Here is a 21423-nt window from a genome sequence, read left to right as displayed (position 1 = left end):
CGAATATTGAGAGAAATACACACGTTGTCATGGTCCCTACACTGCCTTGATAGTTTTGAATATTGAGGTAAGATGGTATAATGTGTTCCCGAGCCCTTTCCTTTATCGTGAACGATATATGCTTCAACTATATACGGCAGTTGAGCGGATCTTAATCTCAGCAAGCATAAACTGAGATACATTAAGCAGGTGTACGGCCGAGCTATGTATAACCATCTTCGCGATACATGTACTTTGATTAACACGTTTTTCAATTCACTGCGTGTATCTTACCTGCTAGCTGGGCCCTGTTTAACCAATCGATCTTAACGCTAAGTCATCGTATCACCAAGGCCACTTTGTGGAACGGGGCCCTGGGCTACCATCAACAGTTTTGACTAATATTGTTTTAGTCACATTCATCGATAGGTATCGGGACAAGCGTAATATAATATTCATTCTCCACTGAATATTGGGAATAATGATTTTGACACTGTTTTGAAATGTTTTCGTCTTATGGCAGGTGTATTGCTGGGTGCGTTGTTAGGCAAAAAACAAAAAACTTTTTTATTTTATGCGAATTGAGAGGCGGGTGGTACCGGTCGACAGGACATGATGCTTACCTTACTCGCGAACACCTGGTGTTCACTAACCTTTAATTTCAACACTATTTCACATTTCACGCCCGATGGAATCTGTTTCGGCAGATAACCAAGACTGATTATTCTTTGTCGCTGACGTTATATATTCTGTTCTCATTAAGGATAGATTAGGCCTGTTTGGACTTACTTTGCTGGTTTCTAATCGATCCGTGGATCTGGAAAGTTTACGTTATCTGATCCGTGGAATTAGGTTTGAATATTTTTTGTGTTTTTGTACACTTCATGAGCAAGAATGATGCGTCAGCCAATGCCCGTGTCCAAGTCGTGGACCACCGACACTTTACACTGCCCGTGCCGTGGACCACCCACACTTTACTCTGCCCGTGCCGTGGACCACCCACAATTTACTCTGCCCGTGCCGTGGACAACCCACACGTTACTCTGCCCGTGCCGTGGACCACCCACACTTTACTCTGCCCGTGCCGTGGACAACCCACACGTTACTCTGCCCGTGCCGTGGACCACCCACACTTTACTCTGCCCGTGCCGTGGACCACCCACACTTTACTCTGCCCGTTTCGTGGATCACCCACACTTTACTCTGCCCGTGCCGTGGACCACCCACACTTTACTCTGCCCGTGCCGTAGACCACCCACACTTTACTCTGCCCGTGCCGTGGACCACCTACACTTCACTCTACCCGTGTCGCGGACCACCCACACTTTACTCTGCCCGTGTCGTGGACCACCCACACTTCACTCTACCCGTGTCGTGGACCACCCACACTTTACTTTGTCCGTGTCGTGGACACCCACACTTTACTCTGTCCATGTCGCGGACCACTCACACTTTACACATCGAGTGTCGTGCTCAACTCACACTTTACACTGCCCGTGCCGTGGACCACCAACACTTCACTTTGTCCGTGTCGTGGACCACTCACAATTTACATTGCGTGCGTCGTGGACCACTCACACTTTACACTGCCCGTGCCGTGGACCACTCACACTTTACTTTGTCCGTGTCGTGGACCACTCACAATTTACACTGCGCGCGTCGTGGACCAATCACACTTTACTCTGCACAGTCGTGAACCACTCACACTTTACACTGCCCGTGTCGTGAACCACTCACACTTTACACTGCCCGTGTCGTGGACCACTCACACTTTACACTGCCTGTGTCGTGGACTACCCACACTTTACACTGCCCGTGTCGTGAACCACTCACACTTTACACTGCCCGTGTCGTGGACCACTTACACTTTACACTGTCCGTGTCTCGGACCACTCACACTTTACACTGCCCGTGTCGTGAACCACCCACACTTCACTCTGCCCGTGCCGTGGACCATCCACACTTTACACTGCCCGTGTCGTGGACCACCCACACTTTACACTGCCCGTGTCGTGGACCACTCACACTTTACACTGCCCATGTCGTGAACCACCCACACTTAATACTGCCCGTGTCGTGGACCACTCACACTAAATACTGTCCGTGTCGTGGACCACTCACACTTAATACTGCCCGTGTCGTGGACCACTCACACTTAATAATGCTCGTGTCGTGGACCACTCACACTTAATACTGCCCGTGTCGTGGACCACCCACACTTAATACTGCCCGTGTCGTGGACCACCCACACTTAATACTGCCCGAGCCGTGAACAACCAACACATCACTCTGCCCGTGCCGTTAACCACCTGCACGTTACTCTGGCGTTTTGTAGAACACCATCACTTTACTATGTCCGACCACTATTCCAAAATTAGTTGAAATACTTCCACGAATAGGGATTTTCTCACTTAATGTCGTCTACAGGGTTTCCAAGCTGTCTGAACGATATAGCTATCGCCAGGTAGGTCTTCGGCTTGTCGCTGAGATTATTTTGTGAGGGCGTAGCAAGACATAATGATCTAAACCACATTAATGAGTGAGTTGGGTTTAACGCAGCTTTTAACAGTATTCTCGTTATATCACGGCGTGTCAGCTTGATGTTGGAGGAAATCCAGAAATGACGCAAGTCTCAGTGGTTCACCACTATCGATGCTCCCATGCTCCATTAAATTAATGTAGGTATCGTTGATGGGTCAGTGACAGAAACCTATTTCAGTACTTTCACCGGACAGCGATATTGTGACAGCTGAGTGATATTGACAATATATGACTTCTTGTTCATTAGTGAGTATGACGTATTGACAGTCATTCCCCATTATAGATATGCGCCCGCTGGTTGTCAATTGACATTCCGATATTAATTGACGGTAGGTGTATTAAACCAGTGTTTGATCAATGCATTTCAGCCATAGCTATTTCTTTTGAAGTGGCGCTTGCCAATTCTATACTCCGGCACTAGCGATGGGGTCGTGACGTTGCTGAAATTGAGTCGTCGCCAGACAATAGTCATTATTGTTGCGAGATGCGACATCGCCATCTATTGGATCTCTCACTAAGAAGCTCAAGAGTATCCCTGGACAACCCAAAGGAAGGGTAAGGCGATATGCTAAATGAATAAATGATAGCGACTTGAATACACCTCCAGATTCTCTGTCAACCAGAGCAGTGGATATCATAGTTCCTGCTTGTGTCAGAGGCCGAGAGTAAATAGAAAATGACGGCCGGAAATTGCTTTGGAAATTAACCAGAAGGGTCAGATTTGAAACTGTTTTTTTGGTTAATAATTGCAGTTTGCGAAAAGGATACATATATGTTGTTTGTTGTTTAACGTCGCTCTCATCAATATTACAGCTATACGACAGCGGTCTGTAAATAATCGAGTCTGAACCAGACAACCCAGCGATTGACGTCATGAGCATCGATCTACGTAATTGGGATACGATGACATGCATTAACCAAGTCAGCGACCCTGACCATCCGATCCCGTTAGTCGCCTCTATACGACAAGCATGGGTTGCTGAAGACCTATTCTAACCCGGATCTTCTCGGGTCGGGATACATTTATAACGGCGGCATATGTTGTACATGTTGGGTTGATAATAAAACACCTTATATTATAGCAACACTCGTCAGTTGGTAAACGTGTGGAAATCTGATTAATTCCAAGCGCTAATTGAACAGTGATTGTAAGCAGCCATACATACACGGTGGTCTCAGACATCAGGTGAATGTGAGAGTGAGAGAGAAATGGACTGCGGGATTGGCACCTGTTGACAGACAGGTAAGGTGATAATCAACAATGAAGAATTTTCATGTTTGACTGAATGTTTTCGTTTTTACAGACATAAAGCTGGTGAATCTTTTCGAACAAGACAGGACAAGGCCGCCCTTGTATGAACCTTATATTGATCATTGCCGCTTGGGATGGATAGCTGATATGTATGGCTAATGACAACATGGGATAAACATGTAATATCTATGGCTAATGACAACTTGGGATAAACACGTAATATCTATGGCTAATGACAACTTGGGATAAACACGTAATATCTATGGCTAATGACAACTTGGGATAAACACGTAATATCTATGGCTAATGACAACTTGGGATAAACACGTAATATCTATGGCTTATGACAACATGGGATATATACCTGATATGTATGTCTAATGACAACATGGGATAAACACGTAATATCTATGGCTAATGACAACTTGGGATAAACACGTAATATCTATGGCTAATGACAACTTGGGATAAACACGTAATATCTATGGCTAATGACAACTTGGGATAAACACGTAATATCTATGGCTTATGACAACATGGGATATATACCTGATATGTATGTCTAATGACAACATGGGATAAACACGTAATATCTATGGCTAATGACAACTTGGGATAAACACGTAATATCTATGGCTAATGACAACTTGGGATAAACACGTAATATCTATGGCTTATGACAACATGGGATATATACCTGATATGTATGGCTAATGACAACTGGGGATATATACCTGATATCTATGGCTAATGACAACTTGGGATAAACACGTAATATCTATGGCTAATGACAACTTGGGATATATACCTGATATGTATGGCTAATGACAACTGGGGATATATACCTGATATCTATGGCTAATGACAACTTGGGATAAACACGTAATATCTATGGCTAATGACAACTTGGGATATATACCTGATATGTATGGCTAATGACAACATGGGATATATACCTGATATGTATGGCTAATGACAACATGGGATATATACCTGATATCTATGGCTAATGACAACTTGGGATAAACACCTAATATATATGGCTAATGACAACTTGGGATGAACACCTGATGTCTATGGCTAATGACAAATTGGGATAAATACCGAATATCTATGGCTAATGAAACTTGAGATGAACACCTGATGTCTATGGCTAATCACAATTTTGGATAAATACCTGATATATATATGGCTAATGACAACTTGGGATGAATACCTGATATCTATGGCTTATGACAATTTGGGATGAATACCTGATGTCTATGGTCAATGACAACTTGGGATGAACACCTGAGATCTATAGCTAATGACAACTTGGGATGAACACCTGAGATCTATAGCTCATGCCAACTTGGGATGAATACTCGAGATCTATAGCTAATGCCAACTTGGGATGAACACCTGAGATCTATAGCTCATGCCAACTTGGGATGTATAACACAGTGTGGGGGCAGTTTTAATGTGCGATGTTGGAATTTCATGAAGAGTTTAATGTATCCATTAGTTAATGAAGCTTTGATACAACGGGGTCCTGCATGTCCAAAGTGTGTGTGAGTTTGTGTGTGTGTGTGTGTGTGTGTGAGTTTGTGTGTGTGTGTGTGTGTGTGTGTGTGTGTGTGTGTGTGTGTGTGTGTGTGTGTGTGTGTGTGTGCGTGTGCGTGAGTGTTTGTGTGTGAGTGTGCATGTTTATGTTTTTGTGTGTGTGTTTGTGTTTGTGTTTGTGTGCGTATTTGTGAGCGATAGTGAGTGTATGACAGTATTGGGTGACTATATAAATAAAAGCGACGGAAGCCTTCCCATTCATCAAATAGTGATACCAGGTGTTCACGAAAAGGTGAGCGTTTCCTGCAACACCGGTGGCACCTGTCACAAACACATGCAGAGGCATGTCAGTTGTTCCCCTGAAAAACATGGCACAAGTCAAAATAGGGAATTACATCGGACATTGGTTTTGTCACTTTTGCGTCAGATTTGGGAATGTACTCTACATGTCTGTCATAAAACGCTTTGAAAGCTTTACTGAGGCCTTGGATGTTGTAGCCTTCATCGAACAACTTCTGAGTCGTATGTCGCTCACAGCGTGTCCACTTCTCGTGCATTTAATACGGCCCTAGACCTTTAGCACTGGTGAAAACCACGATGACGGGTACGCTCCTGAGAAACCAAGAACCAATATGGACGAATATGGGATAATAACCCACTGTCAATGGATCCTGACACGACAAGAAACGTAACTCTGCACAGCGCATTTCGGCGCTCTGGGCCCGCCGTAATATATTTTTGATAGTCCATAAACCATCTCCGAGATTTCCTTCCGGCCTGCACCATGTCGCATACATCAATTCGGATTGATCCATATATGAATTCCATTATCTGAGATTAGCTGTGCAGTGAAGTTAAGAGATTGAGATTTGCTAGAGTTGATTTAACTGAACATAACTGGAGAATTAATTGACCATTAGTCATTAATACACCATTACATCCAAATACAGCCCTATGTTCACAGACCGTCTCGATAGGGTGGTATTATAACGTCTTTTTAATATTTATCAGCAGGGTAGGAAATCAACACAGAGAGCAAGGAACGGCGTTCTTGCCAGTATAAGAGCGGTGTGTTAGCTCGTCTCGCCGAAGACCCGGGTTTGATTCTCCACTTGGGTACAATGAGTGAAAACCTTTCTCGTGTCCCCCGCCGTGATATTGCTGGAATATTGCTAAAATCGGCGTAAAACCTAATCACACACTCTCCAGTATAAACCGGGGTAGTTGGAGACTTTTCACTGTTCCGAGCCCCTTTGGGACCAGGTGTAGAATGTGACCCCCGGGCCAACCCTTGTATACTAGTCGTAAGAGGCGGTTTAATTGGGGACGCGAGGTACCACCAGCAGCCTATGGTGGTCAAAAGGGGCGGCCTAATAGATGGGGGTGTCAGGCTCGGTGATTTGGTTGATTACGTGTCTTCGTACCACCGTCGTAAAACTGGAATATTTACGAGTTCGGCGTTTAACAACAAACACATACTTTTCCTTGTACTGCTGAACGGAAACTTCTGACATGCTGACAATTCATATGAATAAGAAACATCCAGAGAAATAGGCCTATAAAGTAAATGGGTTTCCCACTGGATCTTCTTTCAGTAGATTGTAATTTGACTCTTTTTCTTGACTTTATGTCACAATACGTATGACACATTCCGGGGGAATGCAACATTAGATTTAAAACGTCAACACCTGAGAACAACGTCTCGATTATCCGTCGTAACAGATTCCATTGGGTGTAACAGACAAAATAGCTAGGAAAGTTTAACTTATATGAATGGATCACTGACAACACGTCATTGAGGGTAGAATTCGTTCCAACTTCTCCTGTGTACACTGACATAATGATAACAGTGGTGACTGACGTCAGTTACTTTAACGTGAGACAGGTCCTTGCGGTATATCTGTCCTATGAAAATCTAGAAATAATGTAAGTGGTATTTACAAATAGAAAGCGACAAAAACATTTCTACAAACGCCAACGCCAGGGAATAACCAGTCGCGATTATCTACCGAAACAGATTCCAGTGGGTGTAAAAGGCCAAATAGCGGTGACAATTATGTAAATGGACCACTGATGATCAGTGATGACACCAGGTGTTTGCGGGAAGGGTAGGCATGTCCTGCTCTACCTGTAGCACCCGCCAAATACACAACTTGCATAAAAAGTTACATTCGTGACCAACTCGTGTTATTCCGGGACAAGCCGAATACCGACTAGTACCCCTTTCATGGCCATTTTTGCGACCGGGTTCCGTCCTAGCGCAAACGTGCATACCTAAAACAATTGTCAACTCGTTGCGTAATGGTTCACATATATTTCCACATAGATTATATATGATATTTCAAATGCAATTTAAACCACATCGGGACATTTGAAGTTATACAGTATGACTGAACACCTTTAACTGTGTCTTGGGTATATTTCTAGATGCAAGACATATGTAAAATAAATAAAATATTTCTGAGGGATTCTTTGACGAAGAACCTGAAATCATACGCGCATTCTGATTGGGTTGTCGTATTTTCGCACATAACATTCTTCGATAGGGGACAAGTCTTCTTGCAGGTTACGGAAAGGGGCGAGTAATGACGAATGAATCAAGTGATCAATGGAACAGAATATTCAGTGTCACGATAGCGCATTTACTAATTTTGTTGAAACTAAAAACGATATGTGTGCAGGTGCAGAGATTCTGCAAATAAAAGTGAGTGAGAATGGTTTTACGCCGCTTTCAGCTACATTCCAGCAATATCACGAGGGGAGGGGGGGGGGGGGGGGAGGGGGGGGGGAGGGGGTAGGCTTCACACATTGTCTAACCACGTGTTCGTGAAAAGATGAGCGGGCGTATCCTGTCCCACAGGAGGAACCCATCATAAACACATGCAATGACACGTGAATTGATCACATGAAAACAAACACGGTTTCAACTCAACATAGGGAAGTGCATCGAACATCATTTTTTGTCACTGATACGTCAAATTGGGAATTGTCCTCCATCATCATCAATTTTGAAAGCTTTGCTGAGGCCATGAATGTAACCTGAACAAACAACTTTTGATTGTAGAAAACAATGGAATCACTCTAACGTCAGGCTGGTGATTGGGTAAGCTGACCTGCCCTTCTGTTAGGTTATACAACCTTCATGTATGAAGGTCAAGGTCACAATGAGGCTGTGCCATTAAGACCCTACAACGATCCCGAGCCACGTTTTCACTCAAGTGTTACTAGGATGAGGATGCTACAAACATGCGATCAGCAAACTTGGTTGAACCGACTGCATCAAGACAAACATACCCTTTTCGCGAATAGCTGGTGTCATCACTGATTTTCATATCCAATCGTATAATTTTCATGGCTGGTTTGCTTTTTACGCCGAATGGAATCTGTTTCGTATGATAATCGAGGCATGTTATTCTCTGGCCTGGCGTTCTATAAGTCTCTGAGGAGAGCCAACAACGCTTTATGAACCACAAAACTGTTTATTTTAGGACAACCACCTTATCCAGTGACCAAGTTTTAGTATGCTACATAAAACCCGAAGCCGTCAGGTCAGCAGAATGCTGCGAAACATCAATCAATTCGATTTATTTCTTATAAATTTTATCAAGCGAATGTGTAATGGATACAATATTGTCTCCACACCGAATACAATATCTTTCAGATTTGGAAAGTATTCATGCGCAGTGATAAGTCAGGTCGATTTCCAGGATTCAAAACCCATTTAATAAAGTTTTATAACCAACCTGATTGCAGCAAGGCAATGGTGTCTCCAATGCAAATATGAAATACCTGCTACTTTGTCTGTCACATAGTGTTAGCTACGGTGAAAGCAATGCACCGAGACATGGGGATAGATTTGTAGGCACACGTCTAACGATACCCTATCCCACAATGAAATAATGGTAATAAGTGGATCCAAACGCCAGTCTCCATGTCACACTTGATGACCTGGAGTAGCAGTTACATATTAGTATGTTCTAAACTGAACACATATTGCCTGTTTTTATTATTATTATTGCTTTTATTGTACAATTACGCGCAGTGAACGCGAAAGAACAACTACTCTCAAACACAGCCATTTGATTTTCTGTTAAGAAATATTCCAGCAGCTCAAGCCTTTTGGTGTCTACATTCACAACTTTTGAGGTACATTCGAGCATGCTCTTTAAAGACTTCAAAAGGGCGTCATACGACTCTTGATCAAAAGTTTCTTATCGAGGGTTAGAGCATTGAAGGTCATACTCGTAGTAATGTTTTCAAAATGTTTTCAAAATGTTTTATGGTATTACATGCACATGACGTCGACATCCTGTGAGCCCCATACCGCTCAAACGTTGTTTGATCAGGGCTACAACGTTCAAGGCCTCAGTAAAGTTTTCAAAACGTTTAATGGTAGACGTGTGGAGGACATTTCCAAAGTTGACGCTTCAGTGCCAAAACTGATGTCCGATGCAATTCCCTATTTTGACGTATTTGTCCAGGTGAACAGTTGACTTGTCTTGCATGTGTTTGTGACGGGTGCCACCGGTGGGACAGGATACGCTCACCTTTTCGCGAACACCAGTATCATCACTATTTGATAATGATGATGGAGGACAATTCCCAATTTGACGCATCAGTGACAAAAAATGGTGTTCGATGCACTTCCCTATGTTGAGTTGAAACCGTGTTGGATTCATGTGATCAATTCACGTGCCTTTGCATGTGTTTATGACGGGTGCCACCGGTGGGGCAGGATACGCTCACCTTTTCTCACTATTTGATAATGATTCACAAACACATGCTCATGATACAGTCAGGATCGTACCATGGACTCTGCTTTTAGCAGAGATTTCCTATGATTATGGATTTTTGTTTGGTCGCTATTTTTTAGTGCTCGTCTTACAAAAAACGTTTAGAGTTCACACATTGCTAAGCTCACGGGGATGTGCTATGGATGAAGAGTTATGAATCAAATAAAGCTGAATCAATTGAAAACGTCCCTAGAGTCTCCACACATATAATCCTACAGTGTCATCAAATGTCACTTTGATTGCGACCTCGACGCCGACAAGTTTGCTGTTGCATAATGCCGTGGTTGACGCCGATCATGGGGGTTGAACCATAACTCAAACTCCTAGACGACCATAGTTTAGGACAATAAAACCTTAATCTAACATCGCATCAATTCAACGTCGCAATATACTGATAATTTACTGTTGGAAATATAAGGCGTGGAAAACACGATTTGTCATGAAATGATTATAAATGAGTTTTTCTATATCCCAGACTCGACCATAACCACTGTTACTACTGCCTAACATGTTCTGTTAACAGTAAATCAAATTCATCGGAACCCAGCGTTCAACGCGCGCCCACTCCATCACGATGCACAGATCATGCTGCTCTTAAACCTAGCGCCCGCTGGTGATGATTTCCTGATAGTAAACCCAGTACACGCGGGATTGGATAAAGGTCCCTCACTTGGGTTTTAAATGGTGTGAATGTGTCTGGGGGGTTTGGTAATTGGTACCCCGGGCAGTCATTAAACAGACAAGGAAACTGAAACGTACAAAGACAGCTCCTCCACCCTTCTCTGCAGCGTGGCAAGTCTGTTTCATTTCTATTGAAGATCCTTCCAAGCGCTACTGAACAGTTGATTGTGGGGTATTTGGCGATACATGAATAACTACTACTACTAATGATGATGATGATGATAATACTAATGACGATGATGATGATTTATTATTATTTACAGATTAAAATAAAAAATGCAGCAAAGAGGGTTTGGGTGATCCTGGCACAGTCAGGCTGGTTAGGCTCATCATCAGTTCAGGGTCCTTGCCCCCTCTACACGCGAATGGGACTTCTCCCAGGAAGCGTTGCCTAGTCAAACCCACCCAGAACTTTTCGGAGAATGTGAAGACTCCACAATACTGCAGCCTTCTGCATTACTCAGATTGTCAGAAGGGCTGTATTCCTGGTACCAAACCCGGGTACTCTCCCAATGTCAGTCAACAGATTGGGAGGTACCATACCTTAGGAACCGAGAACAATGGGGAGTCGGACATCTTGGTACTTGGGATGCAAGCGTGACATTTCAAAAGCGAGGTCCGCATATTTGCCATGTTTTTCCTCAATCTTGTCAATCACATTAGTGTCAAAAGGGACATAAAATTCAATGATATAAATGATTTCATTGGATTTATCAAAAAGGACAAGATCAGATGTGTTGGCCTCGATACGTTTGAGGCTGTATAGGGCCAGGGGCCTTCTGTTTGCTGCACAAGACCAGTCACTTCCCACTCGAAACCGTCAAAGTGTGATTTTACAGCAAAAGGTAAATATGAAATGTTAAATTTGAAATGCATTCAATGAGACACATACCCAACTCAGACACAGTATACTGACTCGGAGCCGACCAGTTCTTGTTTTATCCCCTTAATGCCAAGCAACAGGCAGGGTAACAACAAGTACCATCTTTTAACGTCTTTTGGTATGACGCGGCCGGGGAACACACTTCTGTGACCTTCCGCTCTCCGGGCAGACGCTTTACTGTTACACCACGGAGGCGATCTGAAGTGGGAGGACAGATCGAAGTGATTCAGGGCGAAGACGTTTACCACACGGGGGAAATCCACGAGCCCGGGGAGAAGCTGACAAGCCAATGGCCTGGGCGAACATGGGATTAGAAACTAGGATGAGAGATTCTAGCAAGTCAAAACAAGAAGTATGGATGAAGCGTACGTCATTCTTCACGCTCCAAGTCTCCAGGAATTTATGGGCGGTGGGGTAGCCTAGTGGTTTAAGTGTACGCTCGTCACGCCGAAGACCCGGGTTCGATTCCCGACATGGGTACAATGTGTGAAGCCCATTTCTGGTGTCCCCCGCCGTGATATTGTTGGAATATTGCTAAATATTGCGGCGTTAAATCATACTCACTCACTCACTCCAAGAATTTAGTGTACACAAGTTTGGTTTACGCGTTCAGAAGATCCCGATGATGACTTGTCTTAACGTTGACAGTATTCACTCGCAACATTTCTTCCACTGGGGGAGAGGATTTCACGAGTTAAAGACCGCACCCAACATTATGGACTGACATATAGAACCAGATATAAAGTTATCTTATCTAAAAATATACATCTACAAAATCCAAAAATCCAAATTGACCCACAACAAACTCTAATTCCTAGAGCTGAGGCAATATAGACTTACTAAATCATGCTAGACTTTACTTGGACTCTCTTTTTTCTCTTTTTTTTTAAAACGTTCGCTCGTCACGCCGAAGACCCCGGTTCGATTCCCGACATGGGTACATTGTGTGAAGCCCATTTCTGGTGTCCCCCGTCGTGATATTGCTGGAATATTGCTAAAAGCGGCGTAAAACCATACTCACTCACTCACTTTTTAAAAAATAATTCTCTAGGGTCTGGGAGACTGACTACCAATATCGCAACGGTATGTACAAACGGCCAAACTTGTACATCCAATATGAAACAAATCCGCCATCACACCGACCATTTTCAACAACAAAATACAAAGCTGACGAAACAACATGAATGTCAACAAAGAAATTTGATTCGTTTATGGAAAGACGAGATCCGACAGGAAATGACCAGTTTGCATGTCTTTCCAAATCATCTCGTCTGCGTTGTGTGAAAAAGATGAGCAAATAAAACCAACAGCTTCTTTCAGCTCAGAACACACGGAAACATGAGACTGCGGAAGCTATTATGGGAAACATGAAAACTAATTGCACAAGGCTTAAATACTAGTATTTCTTTCAAGGCGTTTCTTACGGCAAAACCTTTTTATTAAAAGTTTGCAGTGTGCTTGAAGACGCGAGCACACAGCTCAGAAAGTCTAGTCTCTGATGGGGGACATATGTGTTACATTCCAATGATGATCAAGGGATTTGTAAATTCACTTTGAAGTCTGTGATTTGTAAAACCTGAAGCCTCAATACCAGTAAGGATCGCTGTGGAATCTCGGGCGACTTGAGTAAATGTATTGATATTATGTTAACATATTGATCTTGGAACACAATACAGAGAAGAAAAGAAACAAAACATTCATTTAATCATTTAAACAAATTTGTATTAAATTTGATAATAAACAGGTATGTAATTTAATCTCACTATTTATACGAATATTTTATTACAGGAATTCTAGTGCCACGCCATGCCATGTCATAGAGACACGCAGATCAAGTATTTTGTGGTATGTTTGCAAAAAAATGCAAAACATCATAGTAGTTAAACGATGCGTGACCCTGTGAAACAAGCCGTACTGATTTTGTTCTTATTTTAACTGAATCAATATTATGAGTGAGTGAGTTGGGTTTTAACAATAGTCCAGTTCACGGCGTTTCAGCTTAATGTGGGAGGAAAGCCCGTAGCGATGCAGGTCTCAGACGTGTATCTCTTTGGTAACAACCACGAGCATGGGTATGGTGCTGACAACCTAGAAACATATTATGGGAGAACCGGGGTTCGAACCCACAATCATAGCCTATAGGACTTCACACATTGTACCCATGTGGAGAATCGAACCCGGGTCTTCGGCGTGACGATCGAACGCTTTAACCACTAGGCTATCCCACCGCCCCCACTACACTTGGTAGTGAAATGAGTATCTATCGTTCCGTGTTCATGGCAGTTAAAACAGTACCTATCACCCTTTGCTCATAGTAGTAAGAGAGTCCCCACCGTGCTATGCTCATAGTAGTAAGAGAGTACCTACCGTTCTATGCTCATAGTAGTAAGAGAGTCCCTACCGTGCTATGCTCATAGTAGTAAGAGAGTACCTGCCGTTCTATGCTCATAGTAGTAAGAGAGTACCTACCGTTCTATGCTCATAGTAGTAAGAGAGTACCTACCGTTCTATGCTCATAGTAGTAAGAGAGTACCTACCGTTCTATGCTCATAGTAGTAAGAGAGTACCTACCGTTCTATGCTCATAGTAGTAAGAGAGTACCTACCGTTCTATGCTCATGGTAGTAAGGGTCCACACTGAACAGATCATGGAGACGTTCTGTATGTAGTGGACGGACTTGCACATAAACTCGCCGTACTGCCACGTGAAACTGAAGAAAGCTGCAAACTGAAATATACAAAATAGAGACTGTGTAATATGTACCTGTCAGATGTAACAAGGCTGTCAGATGTAACAAGGCTGTCAGATGTAACAAGATTGTCAGATGTAACAAGACTGTCAGATGTAACAAGACTGTCAGAAGTAACAAGATTGTCAGATGTAACAAGACTGTCAGATGTAACAAGACTGTCAGATGTAACAAGACTGTCAGATGTAACAAGATTGTCAGATGTAACAAGACTGTCAGATGTAACAAGACTGTCAAATGTAACAAGACTGTCAGATATAACAAGATTGTCAGATGTAACAAGACTGTCAGATGTAACAAGACTGTCAGATGTAACAAGATTGTCAGATGTAACAAGACTGTCAGATGTAACAAGACTGTCAGATATAACAAGGCTGTCAGGTATAACAAGACTGTCAGATGTAACAAGACTGTCAGATGTAACAAGACAGTCAGATGTAACAAGACTGTCAGGTATAACAAGACTGTCAGGTATAACAAGACAGTCAGATGTAACAAGCTTAAGACTGTCAGGTATAACAAGACTGTCAGGTATAACAAGACTGTCAGGTATAACAAGACTGTCAGATGCAACATGACTGTCATGTATAACAAGACTGTCATGTATAACAAGACTGTCAGATGTAACAAGACTGTCAGATGTAACAAGATTGTCAGATGTAACAAGACTGTCAGATATAACAAGGCTGTCAGGTATAACAAGACTGTCAGATGTAACAAGACTGTCAGATGTAACAAGACTGTCAGATGTAACAAGACTGTCAGGTATAACAAGACTGTCAGGTATAACAAGACTGTCAGATGTAACAAGCTTAAGACTGTCAGGTATAACAAGACTGTCAGGTATAACAAGACTGTCAGGTCCAACAAGACTGTCAGATATAACCAGACTGTCAGGTATAACAAGACTGTCCGGTATAACAAGACTGTCCGGTATAACAAGACTGTCCGGTATAACAAGACTGTCCGGTATAACAAGACTGTCAGGTCCAACAAGACTGTCAGATATAACCAGACTGTCAGGTATAACAAGACTGTCAGTTATAACAAGTCTGTCAGATATAACAATACTGTCAGGTATAACAAGACTGTCAGGTCCAACAAGACTGTCATATATAACAAGAATGTCAGGTATAACAACACTGTCTAGTATAACACAAAGAATTCCTTTGAATGGAGCAGGACTACGTCAGATTAAGATAGATGGGTCCATGCTATACACTGATTGAGGACAAGGATGACGTCTGGATTTCATCCTTCTTATTCTTTCAATGCAACGTACAAATGGCGGTACCCTAATCAAATAAGTGATCAGCATATCACACTTACTTGACAAAGGTATGACCATCTATAAATATAAAACGTCAACACCAGAGAAAAACCATTATCCGCTGAAACAGATTGCGGGTTGGATTCCCAACATGAGTACAATGTGTGAAGCCCATTTCTGGTGTCGTGTTATTGCTGGAATATTGCTAAAAGCGGCATAAAACCATACTCACTAACTCACTCACTCACTGTCTTCATACACTCAAAAGCATATGACACTTATTTGGAGTTGATAAAAAAATTATTCTGATAGATACAAACACTATTCAAAGATACAATCTTTGTCATATATCCTGTTCAAAGATAAGATGTTTGTCACACACACTGTTCAAAGATAAGATATTTGTCATATACATTGTTCAAAGATAAGATCTTTGTCATACACACTGGTCAAAGATAAGATATTTGTCTTATTCACTGTTCAAAGATACAATCTTTGTCATATATCCTGTTCAAAGATAAGATGTTTGTCACACACACTGTTCAAAGATAAGATATTTGTCATATACATTGTTCAAAGATAAGATCTTTGTCATACACACTGGTCAAAGATAAGATATTTGTCTTATTCACTGTTCAAAGATACAATCTTTGTCATATATCCTGTTCAAAGATAAGATGTTTGTCACACACACTGTTCAAAGATAAGATATTTGTCATATACATTGTTCAAAGATAAGATCTTTGTCATACACACTGGTCAAAGATAAGATATTTGTCTTATTCACTGATCAAAGATACAATCTTTGTCATATATCCTGTTCAAAGATAAGATGTTTGTCACACACACTGTTCAAAGATAAGATATTTGTCATATACATTGTTCAAAGATAAGATCTTTGTCATACACACTGGTCAAAGATAAGATCTTTGTCATATTAATTGTTCAAAGATAAGATATTTGTCATATACACTGTTCAAGGATAGGATATTTGTCATATACACTGGTCAAAGATACCGTCTTTGTCATGTACACTGGTCAAAGATAAGATCTTTGTTATATTCATTGTTCAAAGATAAGACAGTTGTCATATACACTGTTCAAGGATAAGATGTTTGTCATATACACTGGTCAAAGATAACATCTTTGTCTTATTCACTGTTCAAAGATAAGATATTTGTCATATATCCTGTTCAAGGATAAGATGTTTGTCATACACACTGGTCAAAGATAAGATAAGATATTTGTCATATACACTGGTCAAAGATAAGATTTTTGTCATGTACACTGGTCAAAGATAAGATGTTTGTCATATACATTGTTCAAAGATAAGATCTTTGTCATATACACTGGTCAAAGATAAGATCTTTGTCATATTCATTGTTCAAAGATACCATCTTTGTCATATACACTGGTCAAAGATAAGATGTTAGTCATATACACTGTTCAAAGATGAGATGTTAGTCATATACACTGGTCAAAGATAAGATATTTGTCATACACACTGTTCAAAGATAAGATATTTGTCATACACACTGTTCAAAGATAAGATATTTGTCATATACACTGTTCAAAGATAAGATGTTAGTCATGTACACTAGGGGGCGGTCGGGTAGCCTAGTGGTTAAAGCGTTCGCTCGTCACGCCGAAGACCCGGGTTCGATTCCCGACATGGGTACAATGTGTTTGATTTTACGCCGCTTTTAGCAATATTCCAGCAATATCACGACGGGGGACACCAGAAATGGGCTTCACACATTGTACCCATGTCGGGAATCGAACCCGGGACTTCGGCGTGACGAGCGAACGCTTTAACCACCAGGCTACCCGACCGCCCCAACAATAAACAGTGTCAGCATCCATGGTTATATTTTCAGGAAAGATGTTCATGAGTTTTCTACGTATTTTCCTTTATTGTATACATGCAGTAAATGTCAGTTTTATATGTTTGGAATTTCGTCAGGTACATATATTTCTATTTGTACTAGGTGTGAAGAGCGCCTCCGTGGTATTGTGGTAGAACGTTCGCCCGGAGAGCGGAAGGTCCGGAATTGGATTCCTAGCAGCGTCATACCAAACGACGTTAACATATGGTACTTGTTGTTACCCTGCCTGGCGCTCGGCATTAAGGAGATTAAACAAGGACTCGGAGTCAGTTTATTATGTCTACGTGGGGTATTCATGTTAAACTTCGGCATGTATCTCAGTGTGCTAGCACTATAAATCGGCAATAGTCGGGACTAGTACCAGCAGCCACGCACACACATGCATACATGTGTTGCTATGTAAAGGCTATATCAGGGTGTCCTGAGGATATGACCTTTCAGAAACGAATTTATTCTCATTAGAAAATAGACGTCACGCCAACAGCTGGAACCAATCTGAATGTGCATCATAAACTTAAAATTCTGCTTTCTGGTTTTTCAGTAGCAGATCATTTTGAAAGGTTTTCTTTATTTCAATTTAAAAATACGAGGGAACAACTCATTTTGATGGTTTGGTGAAACTTTTTTTTATGTCAGGAACACTACATTAAAAATAACAACTAGTTGAGTGACGTCGTAGAACTGAACTGAAGTTGACACACTGTCAGATCTGAGAAAGGTCTTTTAAGCTTTTAAGAGTTTTCAATAATTAAACAACAACTTCAAGCGCTAATTATTACACTTTGAGCAAAGCAGTGTACATTGAGCAAAGCAGTGTGTCTCCATGATCAGAAACAGAGCCAGTGAAGTTATCAAGCAGGTCCTGGCAGCGTCATTCCAAACGACGTTAACATATGGTACTTGTTGTTACCCTGCCTGGCGCTCGTCATTAAGGGGATAAAACAAGGACTGGTCGACTCGGAGTCAGTTTACAATGTCTGCGTGGGATATTCATGTTAAACTTCGGCATGAATATCAGTGTACGGGCACTATAAATCGACCGGACTAGTACCAGCAGCCACGCACTAACATGCATACATGTGTCGCTATGTAAGTGCAACAATCTTAAACCCGACGTTAAACCCTAATTCACAACACCTCACCCCACATGGTGTGAAATATAAAGGCTAGTTTGTTATTGTTTATTGTAGCTCACCTCACTCACTCGCATACTGACGCATATGCTCACATTAACCAGCAGCAACAAGGCTGAAACTTTGCATGGGAGATCCAAGCTTTTCCCACTCTTAATGTACGACCGAAGTCAATTTGGTTTCCACAGCAAAGAATTTGCAAACAGATAAATTGGCCATTAATATGCAATTCTTTTGATGAGGTAATGTTATTTGCATGTTACAACCAATTGACTTTGGTAACGGTGATTTTTATGTTGATTTTATATTTTATATTTCTCTGAAACTGTGGAACCAATGAAAAGGAAATGACATGGATCACCCGCACTTTACTTTCCCATTTTTTCTAGATTTTCAAATGGTCAGAATTTCAAATTGGTTTCCATGACGACCAATTGCAGGCATTAAACTTGGCCATATAAAAGCCATTTTTACTGATGATCAGTGGAATATGTTTCGACTTTAAAAGACGTGGCGTCGCCATTAATATGTTGTGTATGGGTCATTAGTTCGTCTTGAAATATGAACACCATAATTTATATAAGTAATAATATATAATTTTTTTGCATGTCTTAAACCATATATGATTGATTCCTTAATACTATGGTGCTAATGAAGGAGGATTACCTCCTGATTTAATCACTGTATTTAAAAATGTTCTATAAGATTACCAAGGCATGTATTATTTTGGAATTATACAAGATTTGTTGCTAATATGTCATATAATATCGATATTCCTCATACGCTTTGAGTTATTCATTATATTTAAAGCACTAACATATAGAACAAAGTAACACACAAGCACCAAGAATACTTAGCTTCAAAAGCAGTACCACTGGAATATTTCGGTGCAAAGTTGCGGCCCTTGGTCACGCCAGAAACCTAAAAATGTAGGTTCGAATCCTGGTTCGCCGTGATTATGTTGCTAGGTGCTCTTGCGTATCACCTGCATCACTTCGGGCCTTTCTTCCATAGCCTACATTAAGCTTACACGCCGTGATGGAATACTTTTCAAGGCGTTAAACCCAACTCACTCACTCAACCACTCACCATAGATATATGGAAAGCTCTTTGAAATGAGCATTTGTCAATATCACTAAAATAAATCAAAACCACAAAAATATTGACTAGGCTATCCATTTGAAGTTATAGAAAAATAATTATTTTCGGTGATTTTTACCTGTCTATCAGTAACACTTATACTCAAAGACAATGACGAAAACCCCCTAACAGTATGGTATCTACGGAAAGAGAAGACCCTGGGCAGTAATCTCAAAACAGGCAAAGAAAGGTCATGGAGGAAAATGGAACAAAGAATTAAAAACACGAACGAAAAACAAAGAAATACGCGCATACATTTTCGCTGGACGAAATGTGCGTGGAAATTTTCCCGAAATTCCAAATACATTTTTGAGATCCTTAGAGTACCACCTTTGTGATGGCATACTAGAAACTGTTTCCGATACGACTCTAAGGTTCGGAACTGTTGCACAAGCCCCAGGGTGTCCTGAGGATATGACCTTTCAGAAACGAATTTATTCTCATTGGAAAATAGCCGTCACGCCAACAGCTGGAACCAATCTGAATGTGCATCATAAACTTAAAATTCTGCTTTCTGGTTTTTCAGTAGCAGATCATTTTGAAAGTTTTCCTTTATTTCATTATAAAAATACGAGGAAATACCTAATGTTGATGGCTTCGTGTTTTTTTTATGTCAGGTCTGAGAAAGATCTTTTAAGCTTTTAAGAGTTTTCGATAATTAGAAACAACTTCATGCATACTCCTTGAGTAAAGCAGTGTACCTTGAGCCAAGCAGTGTACCTTGAGCAAAGAAGTGTGTCTCCATGTTCAGAAACAGAGCCAGTGAAGTTATCGAGCAGGTCCGGAGCAGAAGTAAAAATGCGAACAGTCTACTGAAGACAATGGCGGACGACGTTTTATTTTCGGAGTATTTAAAAATACTTTTGCAGTTAAACAGATGGAAATTGGCACTGGTACCTTTTTATGGGTACTTTTTTTACGGTAAATGGTATTACCTCATGAAGTCCAAGCAGTCAGTTAATATGCTGGCCGTTAGCTACAAAGTCGTCTACAAAGATTACAATAGTCTGGTTTTAATAAATTGTAGTCTTGAGATTCTCCTTGTCTTTTGTCATGCATAAAGTATGGACACTAGGGCTATAATGCACCCACAATCTAAAAATGCTGATCGTTGCTTCAGACGTGGTAGGTTTAGCGTTACACGTAGAGGAATTAAGCCTTAGGGCTATTACACGTATAGATGGTAAACCCTAGGACTAAGGAAGTCTACACTCTTGTTTTGCTTAGCATATCAAAGACCCCCATCCAAGGTCTCTGTTTAGAGAAGACATTTACGCTGTCATTTTAAACTTGCGTTTTAGCTTGTCTGCTGAAAACCGGCGTGCTTCATACACACGCCAGGGGCTGCATTTAACCTTCGAGACACCGTTAACGTTAGTTAAAATACTGGATATTCTCGCGTCTTTTAAAACAAGCCAAATATGCAAAAAGTGCGAGAATGGGAGATCGCGAGAATGTGAAAGTTGAATTATTCTGATTGAGATTGCGAGATTGTCCCACTGTCGTTTTCGCATGTTTTCGAATTTTAAGAAAATGTACTACGTACTCAAACAGGAGAAGACGAGATCGCGAGA

General features: G+C 41.3%; 1 protein-coding gene across 1 annotated transcript in view; it reads right to left on the bottom strand.

Moving 5' to 3' along the window:
* LOC124133172 (allatostatin-A receptor-like) overlaps nt 1-21423 on the bottom strand; it is a 122830-nt gene that overhangs the window by 50549 nt on the left and 50858 nt on the right. The window contains exon 3 of the mRNA XM_048400499.1: nt 14277-14398. Coding sequence (XP_048256456.1) covers nt 14277-14398 — 122 coding nt within the window. The remainder of the gene's footprint in view (nt 1-14276; nt 14399-21423) is intronic.

The sequence above is a fragment of the Haliotis rufescens genome, unplaced genomic scaffold, assembly GCF_023055435.1.
Source record: "Haliotis rufescens isolate VD_foot unplaced genomic scaffold, xgHalRufe1.0.p SCAF_2, whole genome shotgun sequence".
NCBI lineage: Eukaryota > Metazoa > Mollusca > Gastropoda > Lepetellida > Haliotidae > Haliotis > Haliotis rufescens.
Note: the sequence above shows the minus strand (reverse complement) of the source record. Positions and strands in the feature narration are given on the sequence as shown.